The 25,217-nt window shown below is 38.5% G+C and overlaps 1 protein-coding gene across 9 annotated transcripts in view; it reads right to left on the bottom strand.

Annotated features, from left to right (window-relative positions):
• Positions 1-25,217, bottom strand: part of LOC143153767 (CUGBP Elav-like family member 1-A) — a 529,867-nt gene that overhangs the window by 22,788 nt on the left and 481,862 nt on the right. For all 9 annotated transcript variants that reach the window (XM_076325287.1, XM_076325289.1, XM_076325292.1 and 6 more), the window contains one exon: positions 4,612-4,817. In XM_076325287.1, the coding sequence (XP_076181402.1) occupies positions 4,612-4,817 (206 nt within the window). The remainder of the gene's footprint in view (positions 1-4,611; positions 4,818-25,217) is intronic.

Here is a 25,217-nt window from a genome sequence, read left to right as displayed (position 1 = left end):
GACAATTAGTCGCGATCGTTGTAATGTACGGTCGGCGACGATCGCGTAGCATAAAGGAGAGCACGAAACGCGGGGCTGTTTACGCGGGGAATCGGAAACATGAAATCGTGCGAGTTAAGTGAACCACGACGAGCAAGTTCGAGGAACCTGCGACAGGAAATATTCATGATATCAAAATGGAATTGCCGCGGTACCCGCATGCATGCCTTGGCACGATTTGCTTTCACTGGTCGAAATAGTGCATTACATAGGCGTACCACGCCGAACCGGGAGAAACAATTCCGTTGAGTGTGCGGAATTCACTTCGATCGGTTTCTTTCTCCATTATGCTTACATTCAATTACTCGATGCATCCGTTAAAACATTTATCGGAATAATTCCAGAATGGAAACAACGATACCGATCCGTGTTACTTGGAGCTTCGCGATAATATCGATCAACGATCCACGTATACTCCACTTTGTATATTTTGTATTCGATTACTCGATGTTAAATATAGTTAAAAATCCGAGATACGTTGTATTTCGTGAAGATCAGAAAAACCGTTTTCAAAATGTCAAAATGCTTTTACAATTATGTAATACATATTAAGCAAGACGATATTTATTGTTTTTGTAAGAATTATTAGTTGCGACTGGAGTTGCAATTATTTCTAGAAATAATAGTTGACGGAATATTTTTGAAAAAATATAAGATATAAATAATACGTCGATTAAATGCGTTGTTATTCAAATATAAATGCATCCTTCGATCGTAACGAATTAAGTACGAGATTATATTGCTACATATTTGATATTTATTATCTGTAAACATCGTATGACTTTTAAATCAGTTTCAATAACAGTAAACAATTTTTGTTCGAATATTCTTTAAAAAGGACACTGGAATAAAATTTTACTCGTTCACCTTTGACACATCATTATTGATGCGAATACGAATACTACTCATATACATACGATTAGCATATTATTCGAATAATCATCAATTTTAATAAAACGTTATTTTAGTAACGGATTACACGAATCAAAAATTTATGCGATTGTTTGACAATATTTGGTAATTGTTTCGGATAATTGCGGTCGAAATTTCGGTAAAGCTACTTATTAAAAAATGCTTAATCCTTTGAAAAAATATTAATACAGACGTTGAAATAATAAATTGAAATATTGAAAAAAAAAAATTGCTACACGTTATACTGTCAGAGGATATTATACGAAGAGCTTCCGTTAAAGATACATAATGGATGTCCACACCTTTAAGAATATTGAATTGTTTCTTAGAACGTTTCTTCTTCTTTACATATGCAAGGTTGCTATAAGCATCCGCAGTACTCACCGAGTTAACGAAGAATATCGCATAATGAACGTACAGAACAAACTGTCGTTTCAATCTACAAAGTAGATTTTTCCTTTTAAAATATCACTTGGATTGTCAAGATTTTAATTCTCAATTGCAATTACGTACACTGTGAACACAAACGTGACAAGGATTTGTAAGAGACGCACAGAGTTGGGACTCGATCGAGTCGCTTCATAAATTTCTAAATTTTATTTCTCGGAAACGAAATCGTTAAAAAAAATCGAATCCACATTTTCAATAGACTTTCTCGAGAGGAATCGCCTTCTTTCGGATTGTACTACCTATTTCGGGACACTGTATAACCTAGGTGAATGACTGTCGGTTTTATTTGAACGAAGCTCTGAGTCATCGCACTGTTATGTGCCCGGTTTAAAATGCGTTAAGAGACAATCAAGACTGCTTTAAGTACGCAGACTTTCTCGCTACGTAGACCGATCGAAAAAAAAACGAGGTTCGAGTCACGGAATTATTAGTTCGTCTTCGTTACAGAAAAATTGAAACAACTGCAAAATTATAGGTTGTTCCTTCACTCGTAGTTCAACCAAAAAGGGGCAATCTTTGCGCAAAAATAAATAAAAGTATAGAATAAAAATATAGAAACAAAATATAGAATAAAAATATAAAATAAAAATATAGAATAAAATTTGGTGAACGTTGTTTTCTAAACGATGAATTTTGAAAATATGTAGGGTATACGTGTATTAAAAAAAATCCCGTTTTATGGATCACTTAAATTGTGTATATCGTATCTGTATACAATGCACAGAAGTAATAATTGATAAGTAAAAATTGCTTTTAGAAGAAAACTTGTAATTTACCACGTATAATTAAAAGTAACTAAAAATAGTCCGAAGAGGGTCGTGTTTGGACTCATTTTCACCGCGAGGGCATCGTCGATTCGTTGACGATACCGTCACAAAGGAGTAATGAAAACTATAAAAATTCTCATCTTGTTTAACGGATGATTCATCTTGGCCGCAATAATGATCGCTCGCGGCTGCCGACTGTTGAACGTAACTAGACCGAGGTTCGCTGGTTGTTGTTCTGTCTCGCTCTCTCTTAGCGTACCCCGTTGGCTCTCCTCGTCGTGTACACGAGCCCCGGCCTCGACCCGCGACAGAAAGAAGGTCGAAGGCTTGGAAAAATTGCCTCCACGTGAATGTATACAAACTAAACACCGAACCCTGAGCCTTGTGCAAACAAATTTTATTCTACATTTTCGATGTGTTTTTTCAACATACGTTCCCAACGCGTATTTGGGGACACCGTACGAAATCCCGGGGTAACAAAAAATCGACAATAACCTCCTTTGATATTTCGTTTCTCGAATTTCGGTCGACTGGGAGTTTCCGGGACGCGGTTACTTGCACGCGCGACAGTTATCGTTCCAACAGCCGTGGAGAATCAACAAAGAAGGCGAGAGGGAAGAAAACAAATCACTCTGTTCAACCTTTACGAATCGAACGTTGAACCCTGAGCCTTGCGCAGAAAGGATTACTTTAAAATTATGTAACGCTAGAAAATTATTACATCGATCCTAGCACTTCGAAATAACGTCCAATTCGTATTCTTCCCCTTCGTTCTCGATTTTTTCAAATTACGTATAAGAAAGCACCGTATAAAATTCCAAGGTAACGAAAAATTGACGGTAACCTTGTTCGATACTGCTCGAATTTCGGTCGGCTGAGAGCTTCTAGAGCGCGCGACGGTTACGATTCCTAGAGACACTGAGAGCCCACGAAGAAGACGAGAGAGAAGAAGAAGAAGAAAGGGTGAGGAGAGCTGGGACGAGCGATCGGAAAAGAAGCGGTCGGGAAAGTCTCGGCGCGCGTTTCGAATCATCGAGGTGTCGGGCCGTTCGAGAGGTTTTCTTTGCTCGGTTTCGGTTAGCCCGAGTTAAATTGGTATATCATCGAGTCGAGGTGACTGTATAGCCGGGGTTGTGGATGCACGGACGTTTCCTCGGGTGATAATGGCACCGAGCCAATGTCCGACGACCTCATTGAACCGCTATGAAAAGAAACGAGCCGCGTACACTTAACGAATCTCCCGCTTTTCTCTTTCTCTCGTTTTCTCCTCTTCCACGAGGGCCGTGCTCCGTTTGACTCCGCCCTCGTTCGCTAACTTTTCTTTATTTATTTAATTGGGAACGTACGGGCCGACCACTTTCAGCTCGACGTCGATTCAAACGTTCCGTTGATGTCCCCGCGATGGGAAACCGATGATTCGCCATCACCTTTCGCTTCTACCGTAGCTTAATAAATTCTGGCAATTATAATTTATGTGGCCGGTACACGAGACCCGTGGCGCACACTGTAACACAAGCAACCTGATTATTGTGTGTAGGTACACACGCACGATCAATATTATCGAAGTAATAATATTGTGTCAATCGTACCGAGAACCATATACGAAACGGAGGGAAGCATATACAATTACGGAGGGAAACAATATTTTCAATCTTTTCCCTCGCACACTTTATACTATATATTTATACGGTATATATTTTCGGTAGGTTCAGAGAGCTTCAATGGTATCGAACACTTTTTGATTGTTTCAATATATTGCATCGATACACAACAGCATCCCTAGATACTGTGCAATATCGAATATTGGCAATACTATTGACCTTGTGTAGACACCACCAATGTAAATAGCACACATTATATATATATATATACTGATTGTTATACAGTAAAAATATTACTCGATGCAAGGATAGTATTATACTAAACATTCTCGACGGCGTGTTTCGAGTCTTTTTCAGAATAAAGAGGAATTAACATTGAAATGAAAAAGTAAATAGGAAGTTACTTATACCAATATTTACAAGTCTAAATTAATATTTTTCCCGGTATTGTTACAACGCAGACCGATGTAATGCAAAGTAGACGATGAATTCAAATTTCTCGTAATTTCTTCCGCGTTGATGTTAATTAACGCCAATTCTTCGTAAGAAAATAAAAAAGTTACTTCGAAGAGAATTTCAAAGACGTTCGCAAGAAAAATGAGAATTGGACTCTGTATCTGTAATAAATTTTCAACAGGTACGATTTGAAATCGTACAGTGGCTATTGAATTATTTTTCAACTCGAGACATTTTCAAAATATTACGAATATTTTATTATCCAGGAAGAGCAGGAATTTTAACCGATATGGTACGATTATTAACGTTGCAATTATTTCGAGAACTACCACGAGTGAACGAAATAGTGCATACGTGCGAAACCGCTGCGTGTTAATTCTACTGACCTCCATCGTTTGCGAGTGATGAAGAGCTTTAATGGCGTTGATGGCGTATTGTTTACTAGCGAAGGTAACGAAGGCACAGGCTTTACTCTTTCCGGTGCTGTCCCTCAGCACCGAGCACTCTTCGATAGTCCCATAGACACTGAACATGTTCCTGACGTCATTTTCGGTGAATTTCTTCGACAGCATGCCAACGAACAGCTTGCGTTCTGCAACAAAAAGGTTACGACAAAATTAGCAATCTCGTCGTTTAATCGATTTAGATGCAACTAATGAAAAGACTGATACGTGTTTCGACACCATTCTAAGCGATGTCTTCGAACGATCCGAAAATAATTATATCAAACTTGTTCGATAGTCATCCTTGGAAAGTTTCTCAAAGATCTCTCTTTATTTTCTTATTGCACGCTCGATTTACAAACGATTAAAAAACGCTTATCTCAATACACGTCTTTGAGGTAAATAGACTTATAAGTTTACATTAAGCCGTAAAAACTTTCGGGAAAGTTTGGTAACTGTGCGGAGAAAGTGTTCACCAACTGCACACCATTTACTCCTTGCATAGATTCTTTGAGGTGAAGTGGTAACTATTCGGAAAATTAATTTTTACAAGTTATACGGTTTCTCTTTTTACGTTATTTTCCACGTTTCTTATTAATTCTTGAGCAACAAAATGGTTTCCATTATTTGAGAAATCGAGGAATATTCTATTTTAAATTATACATTATTCTATTTATATATTATTTCAACGGCACGTTCATAGGCATTTTAATTCGTCCAATCGCAACCACAATTTTTATATTATGAACATTGAAAAGGAACCCGACTTGTTTCTTTAATTTAACTATTTCATTTTCGTCCCGTCTTTATTGATTTAATTAAACACAAACTGGCCACTATATGAACGTGGTAGATTCAGAAGGAAGAAAATGAAATTAAGTGGTCCGTCGTTAAGAATTAACCTCATGAAATAAGGTCATGAAATATACAGTACGTACGCACATGTACAGTCGCAACAAGTGATTCAAGATGGACCCGTGATTTCAAGGGACAGAGAGATTTTTACGTCGTCAACGTGATCCTTCGAGCGTTAAATATACGATTAATGTTCATTGGTGGTCGCATCAAAAAATCGTAAAATAAACCATTTTTCATTCTGCGAGAATTACATACTTTAAGTACTTTATAAGACAGCTGCAAGATAAAAGTGATCAGTTTCGCGAAATTGATATATTAATCGACAATAGCGAGGTGTGACGAAAATGAAAAAGGATTTAACAACAATATTCGCGATTCGAACAACATTTCAAAGTTCTTAACAAAATTACAAACGAATAGGTTTCTATTCATTTATAAGTAGTACAAACTATTCGAATGATTCCAATCCTAGCGAATATTACCAATGCGAATATTTCATTTTTTTATATTTTTCTATAAGATGTATGCAATGTATGCAGGCATTGTACTTTTTTATTTCAAGTATCGCCAATGGAACCCAAACACCACCTCGTTCGAATTATTTTCAATCAACGTAATCTTTGAACTCACTTCTGCCAAAAACACTTCGCCATTAGAATACAGTACACACGTAGTGTGACACTCGGTGCTAAAATTCTATCTCACTCGCTCTCTTGTGCATCTCCTTCACACTTCTCGCTCAGCGATACATGTGACACTTGGCTACAAATAGCGTAAAGAGATCAACTCCTTATTAAAATCGTCTACTAGTTAAAATTCACCGACGAGAAGATATCTCCTACCAGCAATAAAATCGCGTACTCGTTAAAAGTCTCCGATAGAAGTCAGTTTCGCGACTCCTATCGAGGAGGTACGGTATTCTCCCGCAATTCTTCGATCGGACTCGCACCTCGTTATCGATTCGCGCAACGTAGTGTCCGATGCCTCTTGAAAATCGCAACGAGTCCATCTCGGTCGAGCTCCATCGATCCGTGAATCCGCTAAGAATTTCGTAATCGATTCTAACCGAAGCCTCGGGTCCGGAGCATCACCGAGTTATTTGTCACGCAGTCTTCCCGTTTAATGTTCACGTTATAATGCGCCTGGTCAGCTAAAGACCATTTGACGATGACAGGTGGCGAGAAGAGGCGAAGGTAGCCCGGTCAATATTTGTTTAGGACCAAGAGAAAAGCTTCGCCCGGAGAAAAGCCGCTTATGTAAATTCAGCGTCGCATAGGGTCTCCTGCAGCGACGTAAAGTAGCCGACTGCATCTCTGAATATCTCTATCCGCGGCTCTCTTACCCTTTCGTGGCTCTCTCTCTCTCTCTCTCTCTCTCTCTCTCTCTCTCTCTCTCTCTCTCTCTCTCTCTCTCTCTCTCTCTCTCTCTGTGTGTGTCTCTCTTTCGTCCCTTGCTCGAAAACCACCGTTCGATCTGCTCTCCTCGCACACGTTTTCCACGCTCGCGCATTTTCCACCAACGGATGCACCTTTACAACGTGCGACGGGGGGCCTCCGGTCTGCATTAATACTCCCAGCCCGTGCTCCTTTTTAGTGGAAAAATACCTTTCGGTTCGCTCTCGCGGAGAAAGTCGCCACGAATACAAAGGACGGGGCTGTTGGAGTGAAACTGATACCGGTCAATGACCTTCCTGTCTCCCGTCTGGCCCCGTTTAATTGATACAATTCGAATGAATAGGAAGTGCGGGCTCTTTGCATATTTCTTTATTATTCATGCGTACCCTCCTCGACGTGGAAAGCACACGGGGCGAGACGTACGATGGATAGGTACGTAGCTACCGAACGGAAGGTCTCTGTTTTCACTGGATTCGAACCCAAGGGTGTACGCGAATTAACCCCGCAACCGCGATGAAATATCGCGACGATGATCGATATTATCGTCCGTCGAGGTACGGAGAGCGTTTTTTCTTTTTTTTTTTTACGAGATTTCGCTGTGTTAAATTCGGTACGTTGAATTCTATTCGTTGATTTCGCGTGTTCCCAGATTTTGCGTACGGTTCTTCTTTGTCGAGCCAGGAAGACTCGGACCGTAAGGAAAAGTAACGTTATCGATACATTTGTTCAAGGATAATTCAAAATTTAGTTACTGTATGCATTGTAGAATTATTCTTCGAAGTAGAAAGATATTCAGTTTTTGAGTGTACGAGATCTCTTACCTCAAAGTGTATGCATAAATTTGAAACATTTAGCGGTTATGACAAGCCAGGTAAAGATGACATCAGTTGTTTGTAAAAGAATGTCCTTTTCTACAATTAAAAGCGTTAATATCGATCGGCAGAATATTAAGAAAAACACGAGAACGTTCGTCCTCGGTGAAGCAATTACAAACTCCGAAGAAAATGAAGAAAAAACTAGCTGGAAGAAGGTCTGTGTCGGAAGAAAGCTCGATTACATCGGCCATTTCCTTTCTATGAATCGGGGGAATTATTCCCATCGATGGGAATATGCAGATCGAGAAGGTAAACTCTGTACACAATACAGTATGAAATTGTACATAAATTCAAGCTGGGAAACAAAACGAACCTAGTCGAAATAATTACTAATAATTTTCCTCTATGTTTACACACAAATATACATATTTATTGTACTAAGACAAGGGTTGAAAACTATAGTAAGAAATTTATTTAAAATAGAACCCTAAGTTCTTCCTGAATAAATTTTCTTCGTTATTCCGATATATTGACTTACATTTAGTTACAAAAACCGAATTTCGAAAGGACAAAAATTAAATTCGGTATATTTGTAAAGAAAGTAAACTTCGTTCCGATGGATGAATTAAAATAAATCGATAGAATCAATCGTAACGATAATTAAAAACTACGAGAGAACGTGTTCGTCGTTTGGGTTTAATCGATTGCATTTTTCACCAAATTTCACGAAACAGTGTAGAACCATCGACGTCCCTTTCCTCGCTAAATTCTTCCATTATACGCGCAGACTCTAATTGCAAAACGTGGCAAACGACTAATTCTTTAAATAGTTAATTGCAACCCTTTGTACAAAATGATGTTTGAACTTTAATACTTTCAAAGGATTCACACGTGAGCGCGGTCCTTTTTCGCACGAGAACACTCGGTAATCGCATGTACGGAATTGATCAATGCCGAATTAAACGGGCAGTGATCGGATACCGAGAATGTGGTCAAAGGATTCCGAAACAAAATAAAATTTAACAAAAGTACAAAGCAGAAAACCGGACAGAGACAGAGAGAAAAAGAAATTTACACAGACGCGCATACATTACATTATCGCTTGAAAGTAATTGATCGTGTGCCCGGTAAGATAAAAATGAACAAAATAACGAACAATGAGGCAAGAATTGATATTTCCATCGAGAGACGAAAATTGTGTACAACTCGTTTTTCCTCTATAAATATTTTCGTTATTCGAGGTCATTTATACATTGGGTTGTTCGGAAAGTCATTTTCTTTTTTTTTTTGTGAAAATGAAACACGATTCTTTTAGAGTGTATAAACATTACGTTAAATTATACATTCTCCATTTTGGAGAACGAAATCACTTTCCGAACAACCTAATATATAAATTGTTAAATTTGTTAAATTTGTTCCTTTATAATCTACATATATACGACACTAAAAATATGTTATAGCTCGTTGAAAAGAAAGCGAAACTGAGCTTCGAAAGAGAATCGATTTATTCCAGGTATCCCTTGGAAACGATCATTTACCACTTTACTAAAAGAAAAGGACGGACCGAACCGTTCCGGATAGCCGCGATAAAGGAAACGCCCTGTACAGAAGGCGAGGCGAAGGAACAGGTGAAGTAGAATAGGCTATAGACGAGACCGTGGAAACCCTGTACGTATCCGTCGATTGCGTCGCAAACTCGTCCCTTGTTAATGATTTAATTACTTTCGTAATTTAACCGGATACTCGGTTGCTCCGACCGGATCAGATTTTCCACGAAGCACCGTGAAAATTGAACGAAAGCTTCGTCCTGTCTCCCCTTGGAATTATTTTCGAGGGAAAAATTTCGTGCTCCCCCAGCGTCATCTGGCACGCCACGATACTACCCTCTCGAGTGCTGCTATCCCTTTTGTCCATCGCGGTATCGGATCGCGGCAAAACTGCGGGTTTCGTGGAATGTTTATTAAATACCGAAGACGTTGGTCTGGGGGTCTCTCTCATCCTTTCGGTGCGGTGCGGACCGAAATTGTCCGAACGTAGATGCGCGGGACCGGCCTCTGGTCTGGTCTGGTCTAGCCCTCGTCTTTGCTCAAAGATGAGGGCGAGGAATGCATTGAGCACTTACAAATCGATCGGGTTGGCTAGGTGTGGGGGTGGAACGTAATCACGGAGACGGGATGGAACTTTGGAAATAAGGGAGAGACGCTTCTGCCGTGGAACGTACCTACCGGGTATCGTTCATTTAATTTAGTCGCGGTCGTAGGGGTAGCGGACGAAGATGTATTGGCTTCTTCGGTGAGTCGTTTCGTTTTCCAAAATTGAGAATATGTCATTTGATTAAATGTTTGTACACTTTAGAAAAATCGTGTTTCATTTTCACCGAAAAAAAACGAAATCACTCGAGGAACAAGCCAATAGTAAGTATTTTCTCACTTCTATTGAAACTTATCGAACAGTACTACATTGAACAACACTGTTCGCTCACTATTCTATTGGGTTGTTCGGAGAGTCATTTCGTTTTCCAAAATTGAGAATACGTAATCTAATTAAATTTTTCTACATTCTAGAAAAATCGTGTTTCATTTTCACCGAAAAAAAACGAAATCACTCGAGGAACAAGCCAATAGTAAGTATTCTCTCACTTCTATTGAAACTTATCGAACAGTACTACATTGAACAATACTCTTCGCTCACTATTCTATTGGGTTGTTCGGAAAGTCATTTCGTTTTCCAAAATTGAAAATATGTAATTTAATTAAACGTTTATACACTCGAGTATACTACGAGTTTGTTTAAAAAGACAGAACGTTGAAATTTGGAAAGTATTTAGATAAGTTTCTCTTCTTTTATATTTTATGATTAGTATTGATTATTATGGATATGTTAAGTTCCTAGTTCACGGTTCTAGGGTACCCGATTGAACTTTTGGTGCGTATTTAGCCTCTAGTTGGACTTCTGGTAGATACAGAGTTTCCGATTGAACATTGGTTTTGAGTTTCATGAGTTCCTGGTTGAACCAACAGGTGTTCACAAGTTCCTGATCGGACTACTAGAAGATAGAGGGTTCATAGTTGGCCTACTGGATTGCCATACATTCCTAATTGAATCACCAAGTTGTACGGGTTCCCAGTTAATTCTTTGGTCGGTATGGTCTCCAGTTAGACCATTAGGGCACGTGTGGACATTAATGTTGTCCATAATTGGAACTTGAGCGTGTCTATGATTTTTAATTCTTCTCGACTAAACCTTGACCAACGTACAAGCTCTGAATAATTTACTGTTTCTATTTGTGTTTAGATTTCTGTACATTGACCGATCTAATGTTAGAGAAAACTGAGTGCTTGTTTCACGAATTATACTTGGTCAATAATTATCTATCGATAACGGTTCAACATTGTTCGGTGCAATTCAGATAATCGTATTCTACTTAAATACTCAGTGTTATCATTGTTATCGGTACGTGCGTCATAGTACCGAGCAATGTTAAAATCTTAATTAATCGCGAGAACGTTTCATTCCGTTGCTTGAATAAGTGTTACATTAACCACAAGAAACGACGTTGAGTAAACACTGCCTTATACGCGATTTGATGTTGCGAAATTACTTCTGTATGGAAGAATCTCGACTAATTAACACTTAGCCGCTTTTACGTTCCGTAAGTTTAAGTGTCTAATCCTAATGCATCGCTCTTAAGTCTGCGTGAGTTTATGAATCCATTCATGATATACAGTTTATATTAACTATTGACCAGCGAACCTAGAACGATGTACCGTTTTTTGTAACGAATCCAAAACGCTTTAAGGCCAATAACGATAAAGATTCTACAACATTAGTAACTTTGGAAACTGTTGAATTTGAATAAATATACCCAAATACTTTTATTCTTAGAATTCTATCATAAAAGAACTAGACATTAAAAAAAAAAATATTTAACGGCTCCACTTGTAATAGTGGTTGTCAAACAGTTTGGAAGAAGCTCGTTTAAGAAGAAAGAAAATATCTGTGCCTAAGATGAAAGATTTAAAACGATGCTCCTATAATTATTATCTCTCTTATACATGTCGCAGTTTACAAGTGTCTAAACGTAGGATATTTCAGGACTTCGAAATTGTTTGGAAATTATAATGAGCCCGAAAGTACAACAACGCGTTATTTTTCGGTGTAGAAGCATTAATACGCGCGCCAGTAGCGCATCAAGTATCGATTCAATTTCCTTCCATTATTCAACGAATCCTTTAACGCCCGTTCCCCGGTTTATTCATTTTCCAATTAATTCGCAATCCAGCGGTGCAGCATGTTTGTAAACGGAACGCCTCGCCACGCTGGATGTTTTCTTGTTTTTCATTTGCGCTTTTCTCGCGGCGCTGAGCGTCCAAGCACGAAACCACGCAAATGTTTGTAAATCAATTTTACGTTCTACGTGTACACCGTATTTGTTTCCCTAATTAAATCGCGGTACGTCCATTAAACGTTCGCATTTCGTTCCCCGTATAAATTGAAAAAGAAGCTACCTACGGACAATCGAACGGATGAAATAAAACGACCGAATCATGAAATTCAATCGCGAGACCCGCTCTCTTTGATTTAGCTTTCGTTCTGCAAACCTTATCGTTTCACTTCGACTTCCCGAGACGTACCTTTGTAATCGAACCTCTCATATTTTTCACCCGAAGCTTCCAAGTAAGTTAACTTGCTACGTCGCGGCAAATCAATTTCTACCGTGACTACCTTGGATAATAGTTCATTCTTACCAACAACGAGACGAAACACTCGCAACGAACGACTTTTACTCGTTCGTTAAACCGTGCAGGTTTCCAGGGTAGAGAAAAATAAACAATACGTATTGTATAATACATATATCTTTTAGCGACGATGCTTTACGTTGAACGAAACTACCAAAGTTTCGCCCCTTTAATGCAATCATTCAGAGCCACTGGACAAATGAGAAAGTTTCGTTAAAGAAGTTTTGGATTTTCGTAATGAACAATGATACGTGTATGCGTTAATAAAAAATGAAGAAGAAATTGAACAAGTTACTCTTAACATCTACATTCTTTAAATCGTGCAAACGATGATACAACGAATTTTTTGTTATTCTTGGATAAGGAAATATACGAAAATTGTTTGTTTCGATGTTTCAACTGTGCATTCGTGAATCGTGGAAATCTTTTTATTCGTTGATGTAGCTTCAAACGGAAAATACACGAAAATTGTTTTGATGTTTCAACCGTGCATTCGAGAATGGTGAAAATCTTTTTATTCGTTGACGTAGCTTCAAAAAGCATAATTTTATTCACAACTGAGCGTATAGAATTAAATAATGCAATACACAAAATGTACCGAGAATTAACGCGGGAACCGTAGAGAAAGAATATAAAATAAACGGAAACTTGTCGGACACTCGAATCGTACGAGATAAAAAATTCAAAAAATGTGAACATGTATTCCTTACGTGCGAGAAAGTAATAGTCACTGGAACAAATTGAAACAACATTTTTTCACGAGTAAAAATAAAAGTCCTCCGAGCTGGATTCAACTGACTTCTTTCGCGTTTCGAAATTGAAATTGAAATTAAAACGTCAGCGTTTTCCATCTGCGTGCGATATTCAGGGAAATGTCACGAGATGGCTAAACGCTATTAAATCAGAGGAATTTTCCAAGTTTTTTCGAACGGTTACACAATCATTACGAAAAACGTATCTTGATGCGTATTATAATGAGAACACACTCGGCCGCACAAATATAACTAGTTTACCGAATACTATTACTGAATATCGTTTCTCGACTTTAATTTGTACAATGTTCTAATATTTTCGCGAGATCAAAATCACCAATTATTCGTACAACCGTACTTTTTGGTTAAATCGAAACTGTAACGTAACAGTAATTTTATTTAGATTGTCGTGTATTCACTTAAGATAAAGAACACGGAAAGTAAAACTAAACCGAACATTTTCGCGATCGATCGTGTATAATTGATACGTTACACCGTGCATGTTCACTTTGTACACCGTTTTATTTTTCTTTTTCGCATTACGCGATACTTCCACGTCTTCTTTCCGGACGATGAGAACTAATAACGATCAACGGGACGATTAAAACGTTCCTGGGTTTCAACCGCGAGTTTCCGGCGAATGTTACGAAAGATTAGATTTGCGTTACTCCTTGTTTCGTATTCACTAAGCCAGGAGGTGGTCTGGCAGGAATATTCTTGGTCTCTTACCGTCTCTCGCTTCCTGGACCTCGCGGTCCTTTGCCAGAATGAGAATTAACTTTGTTAATTCAATTCCCGGCTTGGCCACGTTCAAACTAACTGAATTTCAGCCGGTGCCGGTCTGAACTACCGCGTTGCTAAGTAGAGTGCCTCTCGGCTTATGTGTAATATATCTGTGTACTCCGTTTGCGCCAGCTGAGCGATTATGTGTGCCCGTATATCGTTCTGATTCTTACTTCCGCGCGCCAGGAGTATAAACCGGGCACGATGGATGGCCAAGCCAAATATGGGGAAAGAAATAATTGGTTGGATGTGAAGATACAGTGGAAGTTCGTTTATTACAGAGTCGAGAATTTTAGAGGTAATTAGAGTCTATTCTTTGATTATGTTTGCAGAGTATGCATCATTATTTGTCTGTACATAGGAATACGAATATTCGAGATATCGCGAAAATCGTTACGAGAAAAGTAATCGGATATAAACGAAAATAATTGATAATGAGAATTATTAGAAAAGGAATAGTATATATAATTTATTTTAACGGAATTTAAAATTTACGATTTTCGAATATATTTATTCCTTTGACTTGTCGACTCATTTTACAGCTTAAATTTTTCTTGTACTTTGGACGGTTATAAAAAGTTCACTTCGTTGATACTGTACTTTGGAAAAGTGTAAAATTCTCGGTTTACCTTTGAGTTAAACATTCGACAATTTTCAGACCTTGAACATTTCAAGAATTTCTTTTCGCGAAAATGTTCTACTATCGTTTACAGCACGAATCATTAATACGAACTCTTTTAGTCAAGAGCATACGTGCGTGATTGATGTTCAACGTCGAGTCCCGTAGAAATGAAACTTCGCGCAAGAAAAATTACACTGTCGTTTCGATGCGTTCCGACAAGAAGAATCATGTAGGTTTCGGATCTACCATGATTTTCTACATATTTTCTACGCGGCAACGTTATCACGTCGTAACTGTGCCAGATCGAGAAACGTGTCGTTATCTTCTACTTATTTTCATAATTGACACGCAACAGAACATTTAACAATAAGAAAGCTTTAAAATAAATAAAGAACCGAAGATTTAGAAATTCTACTGTAACTTTACTGCGCCGACTTCACCGAATTCATTCAAGTACCGCGATAAATAATAAATAATTATTTCGCGTAAAACTGGTACCTAGCCAAAAGAACTATACCCAGAGCTATTCGTGGGCAATTATGTTGCGAAAAAATCCTCAGATAAAATTCAAGGAACGCTGAGAACGAGATGGAATTAAATATAGTGAAAATAAAGGAAAGGGTTAATGATAAATTCACCAAGTTCAAGAATACTGTACGAACGCGAGATTATTTCGCAATTGTTAATGACCGGTTTCACCCTCCCTGGTGGCAGGTGTTCCTTTCGACACGAACCTTCTTTCACCGTTGACCTGTGTTCTCCCACCGCGAAAGAATAAATTATGAAAGGGCGAGAGTTTACAAGCATAACTCCCTTAACCATGCACGGAAACGTGTAAGCTCGTTTAAGCTCGTGTAACAGATATTCAACGATTTACCGTCTCGTGAAAACGGGATCCCAAGTACACCGAGTTAAAGATCCGGTCCTCTCTTGTGAAATATACACAAGGATCGTTCTGTAATATTTAAAATACATTTTCGTAACATCGGTTCGAATCAAGACAATTCATTAAACAACAATAGGAAAAACGAGAAATTATTTTCCAGATAATTCGATTCGCGCGCATCTTTTAAAACTCTCGCGAACGAACTCCGCGCTTTGTCTCCTGAAAAATGGCCGAAGAAGATCCAACTCCCCATAACCTTACTTTTCCCGTGAGTGCAACGGTGCAACCGAACGACGCTACTGCGTCATTTTTATTAATGGAACGAAATATTTTTTCTAGACAAATCCATTTTTCTCGTTGTCCTTTTCCTAGCGGAGAAAAACAGAGCCACGGAGGATGCTTGTCTCTCGTAGTCTTCGACCGTACCAACAGAGCATACTAATTGAAAACTATCGTCGATCTTTAAGTATCGCGAGAGAATTGTACGTATTGATCGCGTACGACGTTATGTGACGTTTGAAACGTTATTTTTTCGGTAAACGCAATAAAAGGTGGTAACGCGAGTGATATTCAGCGAGTATTTCTCGGGAACCATTTATAAAATGGTCGTCTTGGAAGCTAATCAGTTGGCTCGGGTCTTTGCACTCGTTGCAGATGATAACGATAAAGCAGTTGCCCGTGCAAGATACGCCACAACGTGGATTATGAAAATTCTACGACACGCGTACACTCCCGTTGATGTTTCTCGTGGGATTTGCATTAACTTCGTTAAGAATTGTCTCCTCAAGTTGAGACACGCACACATACTCGGCCGCCCACGGTGATCATTGAGTCACCATTCAAAGGCAGATTCCTGATACGAACAACGTGTGTTTCACTTTCATTGGCATTGGCTCGGCCATACGTTAAATTACATGTCCGTCATTTCAACCTAAGTATACTTAATCAATTTACTAATTCGAAAACACCACTAGATTGACGTGAGTTAGTTACAGAGGGTTCGATAGTTTGCTCCTCAAGATGTCGCAGATTGGGGACCGAGTGAGCAGCTCCAGGAAATGGTGGGGGTAACTAGCAAACAATTTCAGAGATAGAAACCAGGATAAATAAAAGGTAGAGTACTGTACTTCACTTTGTAGGTATGAAACAAGAAAAATTCCTCTCCTTTTCTATAACGTTTACGTTTATTCGCCACGAGTTTCAAGTTTCAACCACTGACGAAGATAACAATTTTTATATCCTCGTAAAAGTATCATCAATGGATTCTCGACGTTTTCCCGATGAAAATGAGTACACACACGACATTATTTGGGCGTATGTTTAATTATACATTATTCGAATCACTTCTGAAAAACTATTAATTACGTAACTAATTCGAAGAAGTTCGCGTTCGATTTTCCAATCATTGAAAGAAACCTTCGCGAAGATATGATAAAAAAATATAAAAACTTTAAGGTGCGTGGCTCGTCTCGTTCATTGGTACACCGAGTGTATGTAATGCGAGGCTCGCTCGCTGTCGCTCTCTTTCTCTCGCTCTCGGTGTACCTTTCTCCACTTTCGGACGTGCGTGACTCGTCTCGTACCGAGACAAAAAGGGTCGATTCTTTGAACTAATTCCCTTTCTCGGATGACCGAAACCCGGAGGATCCACTTTTCGTCGGTGATGCGAATCGTGTCGTGTTCGCGTGCGTTATCGACGAACCTCGTTAAAAGAGGTTAAAAGACCTCGTTAAAAGTAACGGAAAAATGAAAGGAACCGGGTAAGAAAGATGTTGTTTCGGCTAGATATTTCTACGTGTATTCGTGGAGATTTCCACGGGCGTAATAACTGTAATGTCAAAGCGGGAGAATTTCGAGGCGGAGAAGTTTGTTCGCGCGACACGAATCAAAATTGCACGGTTGTTGCTCAATGGAGGCTGAACAACGTAGGTAGCGTTGGTTTGGGCACAGGTATGCGGCTCGTCATTAGTATGTCGCCGGCAGAACGCGCAGGAAGTGACGTCAAGGAGAGGCAGCGATTTATAGAGAGCCACGAATTCCGATTAGTGAAACGTTTCAGCTGCACGGCGAGCGTGACTGTAAATTTTCGTTTCATAAAGCCGAACGTGAGCAGAATTCTTTCCTCTCGATGGACTTGGTAGTTTCCCTTTTTACAAATTCAACGCGAAGGGAATTGTATTTCTTTCCGCGATATTCGAAACGACCTGGAAATGTGTGTCGCCCCGCGCGCAAAACATAAATACGTGCGCACACCGACCGACGACGTTTCTTTGCACGATGGAAACGATTTGTTCATCTGTTCGAATGATTTCGTGCTCGACAACGCATCCAGTTTAAACGCTGCTGTGCGTCGAGCAGGATGCTCCCAGAGTGTGCGCAAACATTCGGTTGTTCGGAAAGTCATTTCCAAAATGGAGAATATATAATTTACGTGTATATATATGTAGAATAAATATATAATAAAATGTTTATAGACTCGAAGAAAATGATCAATCATATGCAAAATATAATTTGATAAAAGTTTGCTTAGAAAAAAAAAATTTGTTAGCAGTGTAATGCAATTTTTAGTTTACATTTATTTCGGTCGTAACGTTTATTAATTTCTCAAATTTCACGTACGAATGTGTTAAGTGGAACTAACATCGTTCACGTAACTCTAGCTTTATAAATGAAACTTAAGTCGTAAATGGAGCGTGATAATTGCGTTTTAAGCGAATCGGTGTTGCCTCCTCGATGCTCCTTTTATGGTTTGACTTTGACCTTGCTTTAGTCCAAGATGGCGCGATGATATAGATTGTTCGATCCTCGATCGGAATGTGTTTTCCTGTCCGAACTGGTCGCAATTTCTTTTATACCTGATTACCGGTTTATTCTCTCGTATCGACAAGAAACGTGATCCTGTGCTTAACTGTATTATTATCCATTGGGTATCATTCGATGATACTACACAATTGTAGTAATCGTATTAACAACAATAATTTATAAATTACTTCTTTCACTTCTGCCAATTTATTTCACACGACACAGATGGAACTGTATCAAAGAAAAATCTAATTAATTCACTTTGAAATTTTCTTCCAAATGTATCATCAATTCTGAAAATTACAAATGGCTATCAACTTTTACCACTTCCACTTCTTTCTTTTATTTAAGTAGAAACCTCGAAACGATTGAAAAACAATTACAACTTAAAATTCAAACACTACACAGAAAAAGAAACATTTATCTACAGAGTGAACCACCATCCAAGATCTCGAATAGATATCTACCAAAATAACTGTTAAAGGTTGATAATCCTCCAGGTTTTCGTATTTCGGTTTAAAAATTCATCGATGCTCATGCTCACCTGAATCAAATTTCTTTCTCCCGTGTATTTTCAATCAAAAATCCTGACGGAAGATAATCTCGAAGTAACAACGCACACAGATCGCCCAAATTACAAAAGAAAAAAAAAAGAAGAATCTTTAATTTTCGAATGAAAATACCGCGCAGCTCAGCCACGTTTCTCGCGCACTGGTAAACGAACGTTTAATTCCTCCTACTGGAAAGACCAAAGGGAACCGTTGCCAATTATTGCGACGAGTTATTATTCCGTGGCGCGTGAAGAAATTCGCGGTGCCCCGCGAGAGATCGATTTTACGTCCCGGTGTACGTGTGTATTCGCGTACGAGGACACGAGCCGGCGATAGTTTCGTAAAATCTGTTTCAAAGGCGGCGAGCAGGTGAAGAGCGTATTTCCTGGAACGAGCAGCTCCCCGTATATTTCGCGAGAGTCCTCGTCGTCGCCTCGATACGCGAGTATCTTTCCCGCGGCAACGATTTTCGCTACGCGGGACACGTTTCCGAGGGTATAGAAACGAAACGATAAATTTCGGATCGCAAGAGAGTCACAGCGGGTCGCAACGATTGTTCCCAAAGGTTGCGAACGCGCGTCTCATTTGGACACGACCGGAGACGTTTAACGAGGAAACGCAGCTTCGACCGTTACTTTGTACCTTTCCCGCGTAAACACGAACACCGATAAGCGACGCACGTTAATTGGATATTTGTATGGGATCCGGTACTTCGGCTTCCATCCGGTCGAGCTTTGCCGGCCGGCGCTTCCTTTATCGCTCCCTTCTTCGCGTTTCCTCCCTTCTCTTTTATTCCATCTCCCTTTCTCACCGTTTCTCCTTTTATAGCTTTGTTTCGAGCACGCTGATTGAATTGTTACAGCAACCTGCATACACGAGTCTCGTATACCGGTTGAATACCTGGTCCCGCGATTTCGCTGATAAATTCACTCGACCGGACGAACACTCGTCGCGATCGCTCAATGTAATCATCTTGGGGTTCGATCGAACTTATATCGAAACGGAGAAGCACCTGTAACACGGTCGAACCGTGCTCTCTGTTTACGCGGTAAGTTTCGCTGTAACGCGTTCGAAATCGTATCGAGATTCGACATTTCGGTGATACGAGTGCTCGACTACAGAAAAATTGTAAAAGTAATTTCAGCTTTACTGTGAATTCGCGAAGACATCCGGTACGAAGATAGGTCGGTCGAACGACCTTTTCCGAGTCGTCGAGCTATTCACTTTTGTACAGTTATTTTTTCTTTTTTCTTTTCCTTAACAGAAGATTCATCAAACCACGCTTTGTGGAAACAATGACACTCGCTCGAAGGAACGCACTTTGCATATTCTTGTCGCGCGAGAGAAATGCAAATTCTTGGGTGCTGGTCGCGGTACGAAGAAAATTCAAAAAAAAAGAAACAAACGCACCCCGGATTGTGCAACTTCCGTCGAATCTCGCGAGATTCGGAAAAAGTTCGTCGAACTTTCTGCCAGGGTTACCGCGAAATTCTAAATCGCGTACGAGAGTTGTTCGAGACCGTTTGAACGGCCGAGTAGTACGGGAACAATATCGATAATCGCGTAATTGCTCGACACACTTACAATTAGACGTAATCGTTGCATCGTTAGTCGTAATAGGCGCGGCGATGTGTTACCGGCTCGCTCGCGGAATACTGGAAAACTTCGAAACATGCGAGAAGCATTGTAGACCGTAAAGTTAACCGTTTATTCCTGCCGGCAGAGACGTCGAGGAAGAATTGCAAATTGTAAATTATCGCAGGAAGGTTGCTTCTTAACAACGATCACTGTTTCCATCGTCGAGAGACGGAATGCATCGGTCTTCGTCTTCATCGAACAGTAACGCAATCACTGTCAAATCCTACTTGAAACTTTTTCTTTTTTTTTCTTTTTCAGCACGAGTACGGTTCGAAATATAAAATCAAAGGTATAACTAATGGAATCGACTGGGGTTACAGTGGAACTGTTAGAGGTTTTGTCGCTGTATAAATAGTGGAGCGAATTAATATCCATTCGGTGATAGATATGGTCAATGGATAAATTCTCAAAGTTACGAGACACAAGAGACGTTAATGTTAATTTTTCTTTCTAGTTTGTTTGGTAATCGGTATTAAAGCGAAACTTGGTGCAAAAATTGTAAATATTAAGGCTCAATTGCTTCGGAATCAATCGACGTAATTACCACTTTGGTAAAAATATTATAAATAATTTGTCCCTGTCAGTGCACGAAAGGTTACCTATATACTTTTTCCGATGAATATGGTTCTTCTCTTTCGATACGCACAGTCATCCGAGTAATTATTAGAGTCGTTATTAATGACATTTCACGTCCGTGTTGTACGGATAAATTATGTACCGAGGCCAAAGGTGCGGTAATTAAACATTTGCACAAAGTAAAAGGACCTCGTTTGTGGAGAACTCTGAAGAATACAAGAAATCCCGGATATTCAATATTTTTATCAAATATTTAACCACGGTTGTTAAAATATTGAAGGATCTGGCAAATATTTATTCAAGTTATTTGAATTTGTGTAATTCTAATTATATCGGACTGTTGTTCAAAAATTCAGTCGTAGGATACATACTTTGAATGTTACCATTAAGATATTCAATTTACAAAAATAATGCAATTTGGGAGTCATACTGGAACGCTTCTAAGTTTTACACGTCTGTGTAATTATCGCGTAAGAAAATAAAATTAACAACGCGTATTAACGTTTTAAGATTAAAGTATCATACCGAACAAAAAATTTCAGATAGCAGAGCGTCGAATAATTGTTCGTATAATGTTGCAAAACGTTGGCTCCTAATTTTTTCAGAATATTAAAAACAAAGGTGTCGTATTATGAGTTGTCTTTTATCCTGTTTTGATAAAAATAGAACTCTGATGCCGTCGAACGGAATTTTCATCCATTCAAAGCTTTTCCGTTCCACGAGAACAAGAAAGCGTGACGAGTATGAATACGACGGTTTTAATTAAATTTTTAATTGCCACAGTTCAGACTACTCGCATTATAATTATTTAGTAGTGACGTCTTTTAATTACTACGTACGTTCGTACCGATATCTAAGTATAACGGTCTTTCGATGATATATATATGTATATAGGAGACCCTCGTACAACACAGTACTTAGAGAACACGGTTTCGAAATAATACGACTTAATATACACGGACAACCCTCGTATTAAGCTTCTTCCGACCTAATCCCCTATACTCTCCCTCTTCAATTATCGTGACACACACTATTTTCAGGATAATTGAAACGAAGTCATCTCCACAACTGTCGTTGATTTCTACGAGCAGGCGAAATTGAATTTTATTCGTCTACGAATTTAAAATTGTTACAGTTGTATCGTATCGTTACAAGAGTATTCTCAATGAATTGGTGAAGTTTCACCGGTTAAAACGAGCCCAAACACGACCTTGTTCGAACTATCTTCGATTACACGTGATTGAAAGATTTTCAAAAACGATTCCAAAAACGAATAAATAGAAATATTTCTTCGAATAAGTTCGTGTTTGGGCTCATTTTCATCGGGAAAACATCACCGATTCATCGATGATACTCACGTGCATATATGATAAAAAGTATACAAATTTTAATATTCAATAGTGGATGAATCATCACGGAAGCGTGAGTCATCGCTTTTGGTTGTGTGGTTCAACCTCGATCCAATATAAAAATGGTCGATTTCTGAAGTTTCTCTTTTTCGATTCTCAATTTTCTCCGAATAACTGGCACACTGAGAACACGATTGGTTTTAGTTATTCGAAGAGTACTGTTTATGGTCCGTGACTATTCTTTGGTTTGCAGTTCCAGTTCGTTAAAAATTCCTGTCTTCGTTTTTCATATCGTGGTAATAAACGCAGACGTTCATACGTCTCCCTTCTTTTGAAAATCGGATTGGTTCGATAGGAAGCAGAGATGGATTTTTTTACCTCTGCTGCTTCATTTATAAGACTCTTCCGACTTGTTCTCATTATCTCTTCAATCTGATTCGTACTAACCTCTCGTGTCACTCTTCTAACGCCCATTCCACTCGTTCATAATCATCTCATTCGGTACAATGAATACTCCTTATCATCGTAGAATTTGAGGTTAAGTTCAGCCTTTGGCTGTATCTCGCCTTTACGCAATAACGTTCTACTCGGTATACGATACGTACGCATTCTTATTCCGCGTAATAAAAATACGATAACAATAAAAATAATAATTATATTTCAGGCAACTTTTTTCTATATATTCTCTCGCTATTAAAATTCCCCTCGGTATTCCCAATTCTTTCGTTCAGTTTCCTTTCCTTTCGTGCAATAATTTTGAGGTTAGGTTTAAAAGCAGACCGTGGACTGTGGCTGTACCTCGACATTATGCAATTATGCAACTACTCTATTATGTAATAATGCCGTTATAGTACTAATAATAACATAGCACGAAGTTTAACACGGTTTCGACATAACACGGTACGAATAAACCGTGTCATACAAGGGTTACCTGTACATTACATTCTCTGGTCTCCTTTTATGTGTAATCGCGCGAAATGTAATTTGTTAACTTCTTTTAATCAATGTCAGATAAACTACAAATGACAGAAAGAGAGATCAAAGCGGTTTTACGCTCTTTACGTACAACGTTAATTATTGAGAAGCAAAATACAAGTATATCGCTTAAAAGAAATTACGATAATAATGTACAACTCGAAGAAATTATATTTATATTAAACTTTTAAAAATTTACCATCGTTTTTTCAATATTGACCAACTAGTTACGTAGACATATCTTTAAGACATTAGGTTTAACGAATTCGTTACTTTTTAATTGAAATTCTTCGATACGTCCCTATTATACATTGAATTTATTTATATATAAACGAGAGTATCCTTTTTTTATCGTAAACGAGAAGACACTCGGTGTTCATTCAGGAACTATGCCAGTGTTTATTATTCTACGTGCTTCGGACCGAGAGGAAGCAATAGATCCGCCAAAGAAATTTAATCTGCTGCAGTAACTATTTTAGCCAGGTTGCACAACCTGGTAACAGGATCCATACGCCCAAATTGGGAAGTATAGAGTTTACGTTTAACAAAGGAAAATACCTGACGCTCCTTTCTTTGCGTTAATTATCCCATATTTATGTCAATTATGATAATTTCTTAACTTATAATCGTATATCGTTTAACATACGTTTATAGAGTCTTACGTGATATGGTAATAAAATAATTTTCAACTTGTCCAGTTTTTAACATCTTTCACAGATTTGTGAAAAGTAACAGTAGTTTATATTAGAATAAGATTTAAGGATGTGATCGAGATCAGTGAAAATTGAGTAAATAGAATTCGGTTTTTGCTATATTGCGTTAAACAAGATCCACACAGTGACGACAGATGTGTGTTCACTAAATTGTTATAAACTAGAGCTTTAAATTATATGATCCTTAACTCATTGATCATCGACAACCGTCTGAGAGACGATCAGAGCAGTTAGCTCTGTTACCATTCATCAACCATTGTTCCTCAGAGAGTCGTCGTATCATTATCATTATTTTTGTCTTATTGTAAGGAAATGGTAACACGTATTATATATATATATATATCTGGTCAAAGTTAACAAACACATAATTATTCTTGGTTGATTGATATGTACACACATTCCATCTATTTTGTAATTATCATTCTCGATACAGATTTTGAACATCGATTTCTATTCTATTCGGTTAAGAGACATTAAAACAATATTGGGATATAATTCGTTATTGATCATTTTAATATTTTATTTCGCCAGAAGGGATTAGTTGTTGAAAATACTTTAGTGTAATTTATCTAAGTGTTCACATAGCCTATATTTTTTGTAAGATTCGTATTTTAGGGTAAATATGGAAGAAAAGAAAACTAAGATGACAATAGGTTAAAAGTGTTCAAGTGAACGAGAATTTTGCATCTTTTTACTCTTCTGACATCTTTCAAGCGATACAGAGAAACAAGAATAGCAATTTTACGTTTCAGGTTAGAAATGTGAACGTCTCAAGAATGTAGCCAGTAATCCCGTATCACTGATTTAGAGGATTAAATCTTGCACATCCGTTTCGGTACACGATGCCTTGATTGTTGCAGCAAAGTACGCGCATAACTCGTACTCTCGTGCGTACTTGTTACCGACAAATTAATGGCACTGAAGAATTGGATAGGAAATGAAATGATGAGGCTTCCTGTTGTTTCCTATCACTAGATTTACAAGGAATTTACAGTTGCGACCGCGGATAACTCGTGACGATACCAACAACCTGATTTTTAAACTATGCGTTTCGCTGTGGGATTGCATTCAACCGAAGTTCGACTCACGATAAACG

Source organism: Ptiloglossa arizonensis, chromosome 13 (genome assembly GCF_051014685.1).
Source record: "Ptiloglossa arizonensis isolate GNS036 chromosome 13, iyPtiAriz1_principal, whole genome shotgun sequence".
In the NCBI taxonomy this organism is placed as follows: domain Eukaryota; kingdom Metazoa; phylum Arthropoda; class Insecta; order Hymenoptera; family Colletidae; genus Ptiloglossa; species Ptiloglossa arizonensis.
Note: the sequence above shows the minus strand (reverse complement) of the source record. Positions and strands in the feature narration are given on the sequence as shown.